At 38.2% G+C, this 16102-nt stretch overlaps 1 protein-coding gene across 2 annotated transcripts; it reads right to left on the bottom strand.

The window, feature by feature from the left end:
- Positions 1 to 5299: 5299 nt before the first annotated feature.
- LOC144199027 (rho-related GTP-binding protein Rho6-like) lies at positions 5300 to 12298 on the bottom strand. Of its 2 annotated transcripts, none has more exons than XM_077720398.1 (5): positions 12041 to 12298; positions 11447 to 11534; positions 8487 to 8596; positions 8251 to 8397; positions 5300 to 6564 (listed from the first exon to the last, which is right to left on the bottom strand). In XM_077720398.1, exons 1-5 carry the CDS (start codon positions 12158 to 12160, stop codon positions 6319 to 6321), a joined length of 711 nt encoding a protein of 236 aa, XP_077576524.1. In that variant the 5' UTR covers positions 12161 to 12298; the 3' UTR covers positions 5300 to 6318. The 2 variants fall into 2 exon arrangements, with proteins under 2 accessions (XP_077576524.1, XP_077576608.1); XM_077720482.1 differs by having other exon boundaries at positions 8251 to 8385; positions 12041 to 12295.
- Between the last annotated feature and the right edge of the window lie 3804 nt (positions 12299 to 16102).

Here is a 16102-nt window from a genome sequence, read left to right as displayed (position 1 = left end):
GTCTATACCAGCTCACTACGAGCACCAGGCGGGGGACACCCTGAATCGGTCGCCAGCCAATTGCAGGGCACAAGGAGACAGAAGGCCTTTCACGATCACACACATAGGGACGTACTTTTAGAGTGTCCACCCAGCCTACCTTGCATGTTTTTGAGATATGGGAAGAAACCCAGAGTACTGTAGAAAACCAATGAAAGCCCAAGAAGAACATGCAAACTCCACACAGTCAGGATCGACCTGGGACCCCTGAACTGTTAGGCCGATGTGCCAATCACTCGCTCAATGGGTCGAACTGAAAATGTCCCTGGGAAAACTTGAAAATACAAAACCAAGGTGCCCCTGCAGGAACTACATTTTCCCACAACATTATTGTTTTAAGTAGTTAAAGAAAAAAGGATAAAAATATACAGTCAAAAAAGTACCCTAGCACATTTTGAACATTTTAGTGCATTTAAGTCCATAGTGGAAAAAAATGCCTGTTTTTTGGAACATTTTAGTGCAAAAGTCAATTCACTTAATTTTAAAAAATGTAATAATAATTTGGTGGCTCAGTAATCAGGTACTTACGTTTCCTCTCACATGGTAGGCTGGTTGAACACTCGAAATTTCCCTTAGGTATGAGTGTGAGCGTGAATATGGTTGTCCGTCCACCAATTCAGGGTTACACCCCTGCTGCCCATAGTTAGTTGGGATAGGACCCAGCAACCCTTGTGAGGATAAGCAGTTGGAAATATGAATCGTAAAAATTCTTTTGGTGATTTCAATTTGAGGTAGATAGGACAAAAGATTAAAGATTTCCATATTTGTATTATCTGTGAAACCAATTCTAAAACGAGTGGCTCTCAATATTGTTGTATTTAACAGAGGCGCTATGTAGCAATCTGTATGTAGCAGTTAATTTAGCAACATTAGCCATACATATTCATTCATCATTCGTACCACATATCATCATAAGGGTTGTGGGGGGTTGCCAGAGCCTATCTCAGATGATTTGGGGAAAAAGGCAGACTACACCCTAAACTGGTCCCCAGTCAGCCGTAGGCCAAAGAGAGAGACAGATGACCATTCGCACTCACAATCATACTTGCAGGAATCAAGCCGGCGCCTGCCCGCACCGAAGTCAGACGAGGGAACCCCTACATTACAAGACTTCTCCATATGTATTGTCATGTAATACTGTCATAACTTTATTCTGGGACTAATATTATGACTTTTGTCTTTTTTTATTTCGACTAATGCTATGTCTTAAATCTGGTAAGCCTATTTTCTTCTATTTTTATGTTTGGCCCTGCTACTCAGTCACAAAGGACTGCCCTTACCAAGTATGTTTTATTTTATTTTTTAATATTTATTTAATTTCAGTAATAGTTAATACACTACAATTTCTTATGCCTTTAAAGATTAATCAAACATTAGGTAAAATGATACTTAAAGAGAGACAGACAAAGAGGAATCCATGTTTACGGAGTCTAGATGACATATATCAGAAAGTGTGTCAACGTATTGTCGTTGTGCTCATGCGATGAGATTGCCATGAATCAACATTGTCTGTATCCTGAGTGTAACAGTGATAGCTGAGGAATGCCAAATGTTCAGCTATTACATCCAAGTCATTTGGAGAGCAGACCGTCGTCAGGTCCTGATAAGACTTCTTGCAAATCAAAGGAATACCAAAGTTAATATACAATGAAATGAGGCCGGGTAGATAGTATGGCATGCTACATTTTAAGCCAAGTTTCAGTTGAGAAAGAGAGAAAAAGTGTGACTGCATTACTTTTGAAGTAATTAGATGAGCGCAAAAATAGATTTAAGACATGGATTGCATATCCAAACTCCACTACTTCTGCACGTTTTGTTGTAACCCGAGAAATAATAAAGCATGGAAAACCGTTCACAGATGTTGAAATGGCAGGTTACACACATTCATTGTTGTTGTTTTGTTGATTCCTCAAAATAAAAATGACATAATAAAGTTGATATCTTTATTGCATTTCTTTAATTTCATCAAAGCAATGAAACATGAATTATTAATATTGACATGAAATTAAACTTGGGGCAGCGTTGTACAGAGCAGTCACATGGTGCAACGTTCTCAAAAGAATGTATTGCAGGGAAAATAAACATTTAATCATGGATTCTCATTATGTATTTGTACCTAAGTTAGTCATTTTGTAGTATGCTGTATAGTTATAGTAGGATAATGCATATATTATATATATATATATATATATATATATATATATATATATATATATATATATATATATATATATATATATATATATATATATATATATATATATATATATATATATATATATATATATATATATATATATATATATATATATATATATATATATATATATATATATATATATATATATATATATATATATATATATATATATATACCGCATTTGTTTCATTCATTCTTTAACATTTTTTGTGACTTTTATTGTCCAATGTGTGTCTTTCTACTTTTGGGTTGCCGACCCCTGGTTTAACCGTTAAAATTCCTGCTGAAACAAGCAGAACTTGAATGCAAACAATTGATTACACTGAGACACCCGATTGGTGAAATGCTGTCATCATCTTTGGTTGGGCCGCCTCGTAATGTAAAGGTTCACTTGCCTGACTACAGTGCTTGCAGGCGTTGGCTTGATTCCCGCGGGTGGCGATATGATTGTGAATGTGAATGTTTTTTGTCTCTCTGTGGGCCCTACGGATCTTTAGCGACCAGACTAAGGTTAGTCTGCCTTTCGCCCAAAGTCAGCTGTGTTAGGTCCCAGCAACCCCCGTAACCCATTCAAGGATGCGCAGTATAGAAGATGAATGAATGAATGAATTAATGAATGTTTGGACTTAAATCTTACACCCTTTGTTGAATACATAGAAAACCCTTTTCCTAAGTAGCGTCGTGCACTAAAATTAGATTTTGTGAAACCACCCCTGAAATCTTTGGCTGAACAATCGGAACACGTACACCATTGGGGCAATAAAGTGGGGTTTGAACTCTGCCCTAAACCTAGCGTGCAGTGTCATTTTATCCCACCTGAGCTGCTCGAATAAGATGACCCAATTTGAGAAAGTCACTTTTATATTTTGAGATTTCCAATACAAAGTGACAGGTTTTTAAAATGAATCATAAAAATGGATGCAGGCCTACATAGAGTATTCGGTACATGTGGCTTTGCACATACATGATTGGGTTTACTGGGGGAGGGGTTTTATCCCCAAGGCTGCACTCATGCTTCAGTGGCATTACCTACAAAGGTTTGTTCTGACAGAGGCGGGCCATAGTATATTTGTGTCTGGCACAACTGCGAAAAAAAGAAATCTTAAAGCAAGTGAATTCATTCATCTTCCATACCACCCATCCACGAAAGGGGGTTGCTGGAGCTTAACCTAGCTGTCCTCAGGCAAAAGGCAGACTACACCCTAGACTGGTTGCCAGTCAGTCACAGCGCACACAGTGAGACAAGCAACCATCCGCACTCCCAATCATATCGCCACCAGCGGGAATCAAACCCACACCTGAATGCACTAATGTCAGGCAAGTGAACCTCTACACCACAAGGTAGCACATATTTGTTCAGTGGATTGACAATTTTCAAACAGAGGTACTCTTGCTAGGTCAACGCCACATTACACTAAACTCACTGGCTGTCATTAACGGTGGTAGACATCAAATCCATCCAAACAACTATTGCCGTCAATTGATGGATTTTCTTCATGGTTTAGTAATTGACAACAGCACGTATTCTATTAATGTGTTAAAGAGCACCTATTAAATTGTATATTCTTGAGTCACAGTTTATTAGAAAGAAATTGGCCTTTCAGTCATAAAATTGTATAGACAAAAAGGCCATGTCCCGGTTTTAATAAGACTGTAAATTGAAATCCTGTCACCTTGACTGGGGAAAAGGACATAATATCCCCTTTGCTTGAGACATAATAGTCTAAACACTGTCTGTTCTTGAATTTGTTTATCCAAATAGTTGGCTCTACTTAGAGAAGGCTGTTATTTTTTTTAATCATAGTAGAAAATGTGCTTTTATATTTTTTATACCACTTTTATTTAAATAAATATTTTGATGATGAAAAAATGGTTTATGGCAAAAACATATACAGAATTCAATCAATATTTTAAGCCATTTCTTGTCAAATTCGCCAAAACATTATTTTAAACAGGCAAGGACATGTATGTACAAAAATTAACCAAGCAAAGGAGCAAACAGATGTTTTGTTAGGGAATCCATATTCTCCTAAAGGACTGTGGAACAAATCATTAGTATTGGAGAAGTTTTTCAATGTTCTTCTCTCGCTTGCTACCGATCCGGTCTTTAAAATTTTTATCATTGTGAGCAGACCACATCACTTTGGCCATGGCTTGTGTCTAATGCTACGAATGAAAGGTGAGGCATCCTCTCACAGACTCATCCCTCCATCTCTGTGCAAGACAGGAACCCTGCACACTGTTGCTAGGCAACATGTTCAATTCCAGTGGTCTCTATTAGCAGACAACCCCAGTCTTCTTGGTGCACACCTACAAATCATCTAGCCTTCCATTATCTTAGCAGTCAACAGGCACGAATGCCTGAAGAATCAAGTGAACACAAGAATTGAGACAGCCTCAAACACAAAATAAACACTTAACTAATTGGTTGCGACTAAAAATTGCTCTTCTATTTCCATATAAATGTCACCCACTCATTTTTTAGTGCCAATGATGCTAATAAATGCCTCATCCATTTAACCAAGTAGAGGCTGGCAGCTCCCACTCCAAATGAATTGAACATCTCTCGCTGTCAATGACAGCCTATGATTGGAGATAGCTAGTAGTCTAAAAAGATTTTAATTCAAAAAAAAAAAAGCAAACATGACCAGCTTATTCTGCTCACCCCTGCTGAAAAGGATCATGTCAGGACATGTGTAGTAATGCTAACAAGGCAAAGGGGGACAGACAAACGTTGCATAACTACCCAGCTACTCACCAAGTTTCTTAAAGGCTCATGAAAAAAAAAATAATAATAATAATAATATATATATTTATATATATATATATATATATATTTATATATATATATATATATATATATATATATATATATATATATATATATATATATATATATATATATATATATATATATATATATATATATATATATATATATATATATATATATATATATATATATATATATATATATATATATATATATATATATATATATATATATATATATATATATATATATATATATATATATATATATATATATATATATATATATTTTGCAGGCATCTCGAGATGATGTTCTCACATTCAACATTCAAATCAAGGCTTAAAGTTAATGCAGCTCTAGACTGTGTAAGGTTCACGAGTGCCGAGTCATATCTCATCCCTCGAGTTCATCCTTCCACTGAATTTACAAACCAGCAGTCTTTGTGCCATACCACTACCCTTGCTGCTACTTTATTCACTGTCAGTTTTAATCCAAATGAAAACTAGCAAAGTGGCAGCGAGGAAATCAAGCCTTCAAGGACTGATGTTTTAGGGGGTTTTCACACTGGTTCATTGCACGCCTTGGTTGCCATTAAAAAATGACAATATTGAGGAAAAACGATAGTACTACTTATAGACATTTAACCTTTGTACGTAACATATTGGTACACCTGCACAATGTTAGCTCAAGTACAATATTTAAAAAGGTATGCCATTAATATGTCATGTTGACTTTGGCTGAATTATTTAACGATGTAATGCGGCGTTGTATTAGTAAAAAAAACTGAACTACAGTATATGTCTCATCAACAGTAACTAAATGTATTTACTTTTAATTCATACTCATTTTAATCCCTTAGGGGGATTTTAAATGTACACTCTGCTGCATATATATACATAGAATTTTAGGCACACAACACAGAACCAAAACACACACTCACATGCATGCAAGAAGAGAACCACAGTAATCGTGTGTCTGATTTTTGCTACATCCTCACGATATGCAGGTGTATCTAATAAAGAGTCCAATGAGTTGATATCGATGTCTTCCAGACAGATGGATAGCCATGGCACTGCTTTGAATTTTAAATGGGTGATAATAAAGGTAATGTGTTAAAATGCAGCATTCATCCCATCCACTTGGATCTTGGATGACCTTAACCCTGCAACGAGTCAGGTCTGTTGTTCTGTTTCAGCTCATAATGGGTGTATATCAGGACAAGTGAAGAGTATCTAGTCTATTAAAAATCCACATCACTCTGCTGAACCATCAGTCGTTTACTTGTCCTGGTGTGCATCCACTGTGTTCACATGATAGTGCAGCTTTTTGACTTCTCTTTGCTAAAAGTGGAAGAGACGAGCTCTGTCTTGCTGGGCAGTTGTAGGAGTCTCTTGGAGAGGCGGCGGACCGGGCTGGGCTTGTCGGCCGGCTGAAGTTTGTTCATGCAGGCCATGGCTGCCGCACGGAAAACACTGTGGATGCTCTTCTCTGACGTGAAGGCTGAGCACTCCAGGTACGCCTCTGCTCCGAGCTGCTTAGCCCAGGAACAACCCTGCCAAGAAGAGCAGAAGAAGTTATAATTACTTGGCCCAGTAGCCCAGTATAAACCCTGACTGTCATAGAACAGCTGGATTTCATTTACATTTTGAGGTGTTTTTTGGGTGTATAATCCTCGCAGAGTATTAGTTCAAATTCCACGTCTTATAGTGTGAGCCCGAGAGTAAATAATGTGTGGCCATCCTTTATAAAATGTGGACTTCCCCTTAAAGTCATACCATCAGATCAGGGGCTACTTTACTGAATTTGATAGTCGACTCAACTGAGTCACATTTCATAGTCTCTTTACTTGTAAAATAAACGAAAAAAAGGCAAAACACAGATTCAATACCATACCATTCCTCTCTGACAGGAACGTCAGAGTTGTTACCAGAAGGGATGCACATAGGTTAGCTTCTTCACACAATGCAACCTCCTCCGTTTTGTGTCACTAATGTAGCGGTCAGTGTTTTAGTCCCCCCCGATTCTCCCTCCAGGATAAGCTTCGATGATAAAATCTCCACAAAATCATGTTCTTCAGGACTTCCTCCTCTGATCTACTTTCAATTTCATATTCCAACTTGTCACACTATAAAGACAACATGTCTACTCGACTACCTACTCGTTTTTGATCTGCCGGATCCTTACCTCCTCTAACGTTATCAGTTTCAACTTTGCAGAGACACCTCATTACATAAATTACTTTTATTGTTCAATTTCAATCATTATGAATCTCTGTGAGTCTTTATAATTATTGTTTTGATACTTTAGTTTTAGAATTGTATCATTTATTAGTGTGTAAACATTTGTGATAGTGGGACGTAGCACAAGAAGCACAAACATGAACAGGACCAGGGAGGAACAGGACAGAATAGGGCAGGGTAGAAACGGGCATGAACAGCAGATGATCTGACAAGAACTGACAAATACACAGACATAGGGAGGGTGAGACAATTAGGCATTGGTCACATGGGTGACATGAGAGGCAGTGAGCATGAGACACCAGGGGCCAGGGAATTGACAGGTGAACTCAATGAGAAATCACAAGAAAAGTGAAGTCAATGGGCAATCACTCGGAAAGGTGAAGTCAATGGGCAATCACCAGGACAGGTGACACAGGAAAAAAAAAAAAAACAAGACTACAAATTTAAACTAGTTCCAAAAGCCATAACCCAACATTAAAAGTAGAAACAATTGCCTAATTATGTATAATTTCGGAGTCTTATTTTCAAATACTGAGGATTTTTTTTTTATCACTTAAATTTCATAGGGTGATTCTGTGGCCGTGTCACATGTCAAATTTATAAGAAGTTTGGGTCCTTCCTTAAAAAATAAAGATAGTGCTTGCTTAATTTCCTCATTAAGGTTGATTGTTGAACTACACCAACAGCAGGGAGACAAAGTTGGAACCTTCACGAGGTGTCTCCTGAGAGGCCGCCCGTCGCGGCCTTCAAATCCAACAAATACCACCCAGAGCTGCCAACAAGGAACGTGGCACCCTACGTTTTTCATCAAGACAGAGATATTCGATTGCCCCACACCTCCGGCTACCCCCCGGATGAACTAATCCGCGTTCCAGTGGCAGCTCTAGCGCGGCTGAGGGTAACCCCTAGACGCCTGGGTGGCCTAACAACAACAACAACAACAACAACACCACCAACAGCAAATGTAGGTAAAACAAAATAGGGGAATGAGAACATACCTGCTCATGTGAGATTGGCGTCTGTTTCTGATTGGACAATTCCATACGCGTGCACACATCTGTGCGCAGATCTGTTTTGCATCCTATAAGCAGGATCCGTGTGCAGGGGCAAAAGTCCTGTATCTCTGCTTTCCACTGAAACAAAGGCTATTATTTTAGTTGGATAACACGAGGTTGTTTGATTAATGTCAACACATACAATGAAACTTTTGTATTCATAGTCTTGCAGTTGTTACCTTCTTCAGCGCATTGTCTACTGAGTCTGGTCTGCTGATGTCAAAGCACAACAGCACTGCATCTGAGTCACTGTAGCACAGGGGCCTAACATTGTTGTAGTATGGGGAACCTTTAAGGGTAGAGGAGGGTACAAATTTTACATTGGCATCATTGATTTTCTCTATAATAATACAATGAAATCAAAGACAATATGCATGAAATTTGTTTGAAATCCCATTTCATACTTTGGCTTCCTCTGACATTGATGGACAAACTAGAGTTACTCAGGCTTTCATCGTCCATACCATGCAGCCTCAAAGGGTTGTGTACACCCTAGAGTGGTCGCCGGTAAGCCGTAGGGCACACAGAGACAGACGTTTGCACTCACAATCATACCACCACCAGCGGGAATCGAGCCTGTGCCTGCCCGCACCAAAGTCAGGCAGGTGAACCCCTACCATCAGGCAGCCAAACCAGTTTTACTGAAAAATTATAATTTTTAAAAATTCAACGAAAAAGCTATCTTCTGGTGTTTTGGCTATTTTGAGCTGGTGAAATGCCTCTGTGCTAAAAGAAACTTACAGGATGTCGATTTTTCATTGTCTCTACATAACAATAACACCAAGATTTTATTCCACACACTTGCAACATTTTCCTGAGAAGAGTAAATATCTGCAACAGTATTTCCTTGTAAAAAATAAACTATAAATATATCAGAACCGGAACTGCTATTATTAAATTCTAAGCAAAGAACTTGCCCTATGCAACACAAGACTCCTACAACTCACTCTGTATCTTCAGCTTTACATAACAACCAAGGAATGATATAAGACAAGGGAGCCCACACTAGGTACTTTTCAAACAACTGACCTAAAATGCTCAGCCTTTTTATATATAAAGCCTAATATATCACACTCTGCATTATACAATATATTATTTTATTTTGCATATCACCATACACAGTTTAAACAAGAAACAGAAATGACTATTACCCTATATACATAGAAATATGCTGTATTTAAGCACGCTGAATGACAAAAGAGAATAATGAGGATATTTTTGGTCATTACCTTGCTCTGACAACGTGCAATGCATGGGATCTCAATCCAAAATAACCTTTTGTTTTATAATAGTCATCTGGGGTTTCCAATCATTTCTGTTTATCAGTGGAAAAGTCAATCTAGCATCTGCCAGTGTTTTTAACTGTAGGAAAAGTTGAATTGAAGTTGAATGTGTCACATACATTGGTGTTCGTATGAAAGCCAAAGCTTCACTGTTAGCTGTTATAAATAATTTCAAATTCAATGAAGAATGAAAGGACTACTACTACTTTTTTCATTTTCCAAATAAGCTGACACCTGAGATCTACCTGTCAATCTGATGTAAAATCTGAGAAATAAAAGGCAGTGAAATTGAGGGAAACATCTTACACTTAGCACTTAGCATACTTTCTACACATTAAAGACCCCTGTCTGCCTATCCAAATAAAACAGAGAAGACATGGTTTTATTACCGTATTTTCTCACGTATTAGCCGCCTCTGCATTTTACCCATACCCTTAAAATTGCCTTAAAATCGTTGAACTTTACAATTTCTCTCGTATAAGAGGCCCCCTGATTCACAATTTGCTCCTTCATATTCATGGCAATAGGGTACAGATCTGCACGTGGTATTTCTGAGAGACTGTATAAATCGAAATAAACATCTGCTGGATTGCACATTCCTAAAAGGGGGTGTCTGCATGTTGACAAATTCAAAACAGAAGTCATGTGAGCAGTACAATCAGGAAGTGTTCGTAGCCATCTCGTTTGTCATCCCTAGGTAAGATGGCGGCGCCCTCAGGGAGCAATAGCAGGCACAAATGAGTTTTTTTACGTTTTATGCAAGATCTTGAATTTGGTTCATAGATGTCAAATTCCATTTTGTTAGGCATTTTATCTGTTTATCTATTCTCTATTTTGAAATAAATGACCGTATTGGCCGCATTGTCTTGCGTTATAGCAATTTGTGCATGTCAAGTCTAATTTGTGCACATATAAGCCGAACCCTTGATTCAGTCATCATTTTTTTAGCGACAAATACAGCGAATATGTGAGAAAATATGGTAAGTGGAAAAAAGGACATTATTAGTACTACCCTCTGCATGTTTCAAGCGCCCCTTATATATTTTCAGATTCTAGTATACTAAGGAAGACCAATTCATAGTAACCTATTGTGATATCCAGAAGAATAAATATTTGTATTGGCCGAATTACACTAGTCAGTGATTATGAATATTTTTTAAACTTGTGATAGTCATCATAATAACGGGATCTTCATAGGTTCTTTTACATTAATCCTCCACCAAATCTGACAATGACAGGAGCTAAAACCTTGAAGGAGTGCTTGTCACATAGCATTTTCAATATTTTTTGAGAGCCATATAATCCTATCATTTTTATTACATCAATCTACTCTTTTTTTTTTTTTTTTTTTAAAGCTTAATATTCTTCTCTATGTGAAAAACAGATAAATATTTGAACTTCATCACTTTCTGCTTCCCAGTGTACATTTCCAGGTCTATCTATGGGCGAGTTGTTAATGCATTTGATTTGTAGCACAATTACATAATGGGAAATAGCCAGCACAAATGTATATTTGGGGTCTTCAAGTGTGCATCTATACAGGCACAAGTGAGTTTTTTTCACATTTTATGCAATAATGAATTTTGTGTTCAAGAACATTTATTTTTTGCTAGTTATTGTCCACTCAGTCACTCACAGCTATGGACACAATCTCTATTTTGGCAGTGAATGTCCATGTCGCAGTGTGCCATTGACACTGACGGACGTCCAATCCAATTTGACTGGGACCTGGCAGCGTGTGATTACGCTCAGCCTTCCAAACCAAACTGGAATGGATATATGTCACAGCCAATGGCAACCAACAAATTAAGAAAACGGAGGGAAAAAAACATGTAATAGCAGTGATGAATTGGTACCTGATGTGTCCCAAAGACTTAGCTCAACACGTTGGCCGTCAAGCTCCATAGAGGCAGTGTAGTTCTCAAACACAGTCGGGACATAGGTCTACAGAGGAGGGGGAGACCTTTGCGTCATTAATTTTAAGATGAAAAAAATCATTGTAATATTACCCTTGTACAGTGTGCAATTTGTGTGATATCCTTACCATTATTGGATTTATTTATATTACCAATTTGAATGTGTCAAAATATAGAAAGCGCCTCCCATAGGACACAAAGCAACCATAAGAAATGCATTGTTATATTAATCCCTCTCTGCAGTGATGACCAAAACTGGTCGTTTTTTTATACATATATATATATACATATTTATACTATCAATTTGTGTGAATACTTTTTTCGTGACGTCCGAGTGAGATACACATCAGTACAATTGGCAAATTGCATGTAGCAAGTTTTGACATGCATACGACTATAATAAACTTAATGAAGGGGTAACTAGCATCTATTTTGAATTTATCTGAAATGTTTATAGCTCAGATTAAGATTATTGAGAGAAGATGGCGAAGCTCACATGCTGACGATGGCGTGGTGCAGGAATCAATCTCTTACCTCCGGGTAGCAGTCCTTGGCCAGCACTTGAAGCATGGCGGTTTTACCGCATTGAACATCACCAACCAACACTAATTTGCAGCGCGCTACAAAAGGTTGCGCAAGGCGTCTTTCCTTCATGCTGGGGATCAATTGTGGAACAATTAACCAGGAGAGAATATATCAAGAGAGCCTGGCAATATCCTAAATCCACCGGCGGTAGCTTGAGCGTCTTCCTTCGGGCTGATGCTTGGTGTTAAAGTGAGCGAACCACTGCGGGACTTTTATATTGTGACGCCAACCAATAGGCAAGCGAGTGTGCATTCGCGAGCCAAAACTGGAGGAGTGTCGTCCATAAGACTTCTCATCTTATTTTATGAAACGCTTCATCCTCATTAGGGTGGCTGGGGGTGCTGGAGCCTATCACAGCTGACTCCAGGCCAGAGGCGGGGGACAACACCCTGAATCAGTGGCCAGCCAATCGAAGGGCACAACAAAGGAGAACCATTCACACTCACACTAATACCTAGGTGGAATTTAGAGTGTTTAACCAGCCTACTGTGCATGAATTTTGGGATGTGGGAGAAAACTGTAATCACAGGGGAAAAAAAACCCACGAATCCGACGAGAACATGCAAACTCTGCAATCTGAGGACCTGCCTGGGATCGAACCCACAAACCCAAAACCCTGAGACCAACGCACTAACCACTTGTCTGCCATTTCAAATTATTAAAATGATTGTATTTGGTTTCAGAATATGTTGCATGAATTTTTGGTTAAGATTTCACTCATTTGTACTCCATCTGGTATGTGGAAGTGTCAAGTTTGCCATAGGACATCAACAAAACCATGCATAAAGAATGGGGAAAGACACCCTTTTGGATTTTCATATGCAAGTAGGATGGACGTTGAGGAAAAATTGTCGCAATCGAACTCCCAACCAGACTATACATTGCCACTGCTCCCAGTTCTGATGAAATTGAGGCAGTACATTGTAACACGTTAGTTAGTGCAGGGGTGACAAGCGGCTCTCGAGCTGCATGCAGCTTCCGGCCAAAATTAATGCGGCTCTTCGCTTCTTATCATATTTTGTATATACTAGTGTGCTTCTTTGACTCGTAGTTGATGTATTTATTCTGGCAAAGTTGCATTTGATGCGTGTGTTGAGGGTGGACACTCACCTTGAAATGAACACATTGTTGTTTTGTGAAGGGAAGAAAGTCTTATGTTGAATAATATGGTTTTAATTTTGTGTTTTTATGTGTGTCTCTGTCTTTTTGTCAGCTTGCTGTCTGGTGTGGCATAGTCATTCCGACTAGGTGTTATCTTGAGCTAAAGGTCAAAATATGTTGTTTTGATTTATTTATTTTATTTATTTTTTCAGTCAATCATTTGTGTACCACTAGAAAGGAGCCCCGTCCCGCTAGTGGTACACGTAACATATACCACAAATTCCAAATTGAGTTTACTTTTACAATTTAAGTAACATTCAAGTGGCATACACAAATTCAACATAGCTACCTACATACATGTAATTTTAAATGTACTTTTGGATGTGTGGCGGCCCGGTGGAGCGAGTGGTTCACGCGTTGGCCTCTGTGGTTCTGGGTTCAAATCCTTGTCGGTCCATTGGGGTGGAGTTTACTTGCTTTCGCTGGGCTTCCGTGTATTTCCTCCAGGTGCTCCAGTTTCCTCCCACATTCCATAAAACGTGTGGTAGGCTGATTGGACATTCTAAATTGCCCCTATGTATATGGGTGTGAGTGTGCATGGTTGTCTGTCTCCTTGTGCCCTGCAATCCGCTGCCCACTAATTCATGGTGTCCACTGCCTCTGGCCTGGAGTAAGCTGCGATAGGCTCCAGCACTCGCTGCGACCCTTATGAGGATAAAGCGGTTCAGAAAATGAGATGGGAAATTTGGATATTTTTCCAATGTGATATTTGTTAGTTGATATCTTCATTAATCAACTAAATGTGACTGCTGCCGAGAACGGGAAACTGAGGCCCCGTGCTGTCATGATTATGCTACATACTGAAGATGACAGATGGCTCAAGTAATCTGAAATATACAGTAACCGAGAATACTAAAATGTCACCAAATTTAGAGGAAATAGAGCATATGATTAGAGGACAACATAATAAGCTGTACCCTTGATTCAGCCATGATTTTTTTTGGCGATGAATACAGCGAGAAAATTTGGTATATATATATATATATATATATATATATATATATATATATATATATATATATATATATATATATATATATATATATATATATATATATATATATATATATATATATATATATATATATATATATATATATATATATATATATATATATATATATATATATATATATATATATATATATATATATATATATATATATATATATATATATATATATATATATATATATATATATATATATATATATATATATATATATATATATATATATACACACACACATACATATATGATATGGGGTGCAAAATTTACATTAGCATCATTAATTTTATATATTATTGTTTGCACAAACAAACTAAGCAGAATTAATTTAGATGAAATCTGGTTGAGACATTTCATTCTTTGCCTGCCTCTGACATTGATCGACAATCCAGACTTATTAATTCATTCATATTCCATACTGCACATCCTCATAAGGGTTGTAGGGGATCGCGAAGCCTATCCCAGCTGACTTCAGAAGAAAGGAAGACAAGACCCCAGACTGGTCACCAGCCAGCCATAGGGAACACAAAGAGACTGCCGACCATTTGCACTCATAATTTTCCGCCAGCAGTGGGAATCGAGCCTACGCCGGCTTGCATCGAAGTCAGGCAAGTGAACCACTACCCTATCAGGTGTCTTATAAATACATAAATTTGCTGGTTCAGGGATATAGCAGTAGCATGACATACTCAGCTCAGCCAGGCATCAGGCTATTTATTTATGTTGGTCAACTTGCTTCATAGCAGCTGCCAATATGACCTACATTTAGCGAACACTACTGAGTAGTACTGAACCTGGCCAAGCATGTTTTAAAAATTAAGCCATCCAGCCATTCATGCATGTTCAGTCAACAGCGCCAACATGTTTTATAGGTTTTGACATCAATATGCATAAAAATGGTAGTTAAGTTAACCATTGGTTCTTTTGTCGAATTATACAAAATGTAGAATTGATCACATATTAATAAATCACATCACTAGTAAACATTGATTTTTAGAACTGAAGGATATTAATCTTTTGTTTGTCTGGCTCTTTCATTATTACTGGTTACATTTTTAATTTTTATTTAAGTACAAATGTATACTGAATTAATTTGACAGTTCTGCATTGAGCTGGCAACCGATTCACGGTGAATCCCGCTTTCGGTCCGCTGTCGGCTAGGACAGGCTCCAGGGTGGTAATGAATTAATGAAGGAAAATTTGAAAGTTGGGAAAGGTTGGAGGAGGCACGGTTGAAAATGTGTTTAGCACATCTAGATCACAGTTCTGAGTATGATGGTTCCATTCCCAGCTAGTTCTGACCTTCCTGTGTGGAGATTTTAACTTCCTCTTAGTAATCTGTTTTTATTTGTTATTTCTTTTTATTTTTTATTTTTGTTTAGCTTTACCACATCACCATTCTACCTGGGAGGCTCGATGGATGACTGGTCAGTGCGTCGGCTTCACAGTGGGAAACCTCAGTTCACATCCAGGCCGTTTCCCCTGTGTGGAGTTTGCATGTCCGGGCCTGTGTGGGTTTTCCCCAGTACTCCGGTTTCCTCCCACATTCCAAAGGCAAGCATGGTAGCCAGATTTGACACTCTAAATTGTCCCTAGGTATGACTGAATGTTTTTTGTCTCCACGTGCTCTGTGATTGGCTGGCCCCAAATTCAGGGTGTCTCTCGCCTGTGGCCCAGTAGACACCAGCACCCCAGTCGACCCTAGTGAGGATAAAGTGATTCAGAAATTGAGCTGAGAGATGAGTGCCCTGCAATTGGCTGTTATCCATTTCAGGGTGTTCAACGCCTGCTGCCCACAGTTGGCTGGCATGAGGCATCAGTACCCTCGAGAAATTAAGAGC

This window comes from Stigmatopora nigra, chromosome 1, assembly GCF_051989575.1.
Source record: "Stigmatopora nigra isolate UIUO_SnigA chromosome 1, RoL_Snig_1.1, whole genome shotgun sequence".
Taxonomy (NCBI): Eukaryota; Metazoa; Chordata; class Actinopteri; order Syngnathiformes; family Syngnathidae; genus Stigmatopora; species Stigmatopora nigra.
This window is presented reverse-complemented; position numbering and strand designations above follow the sequence as displayed.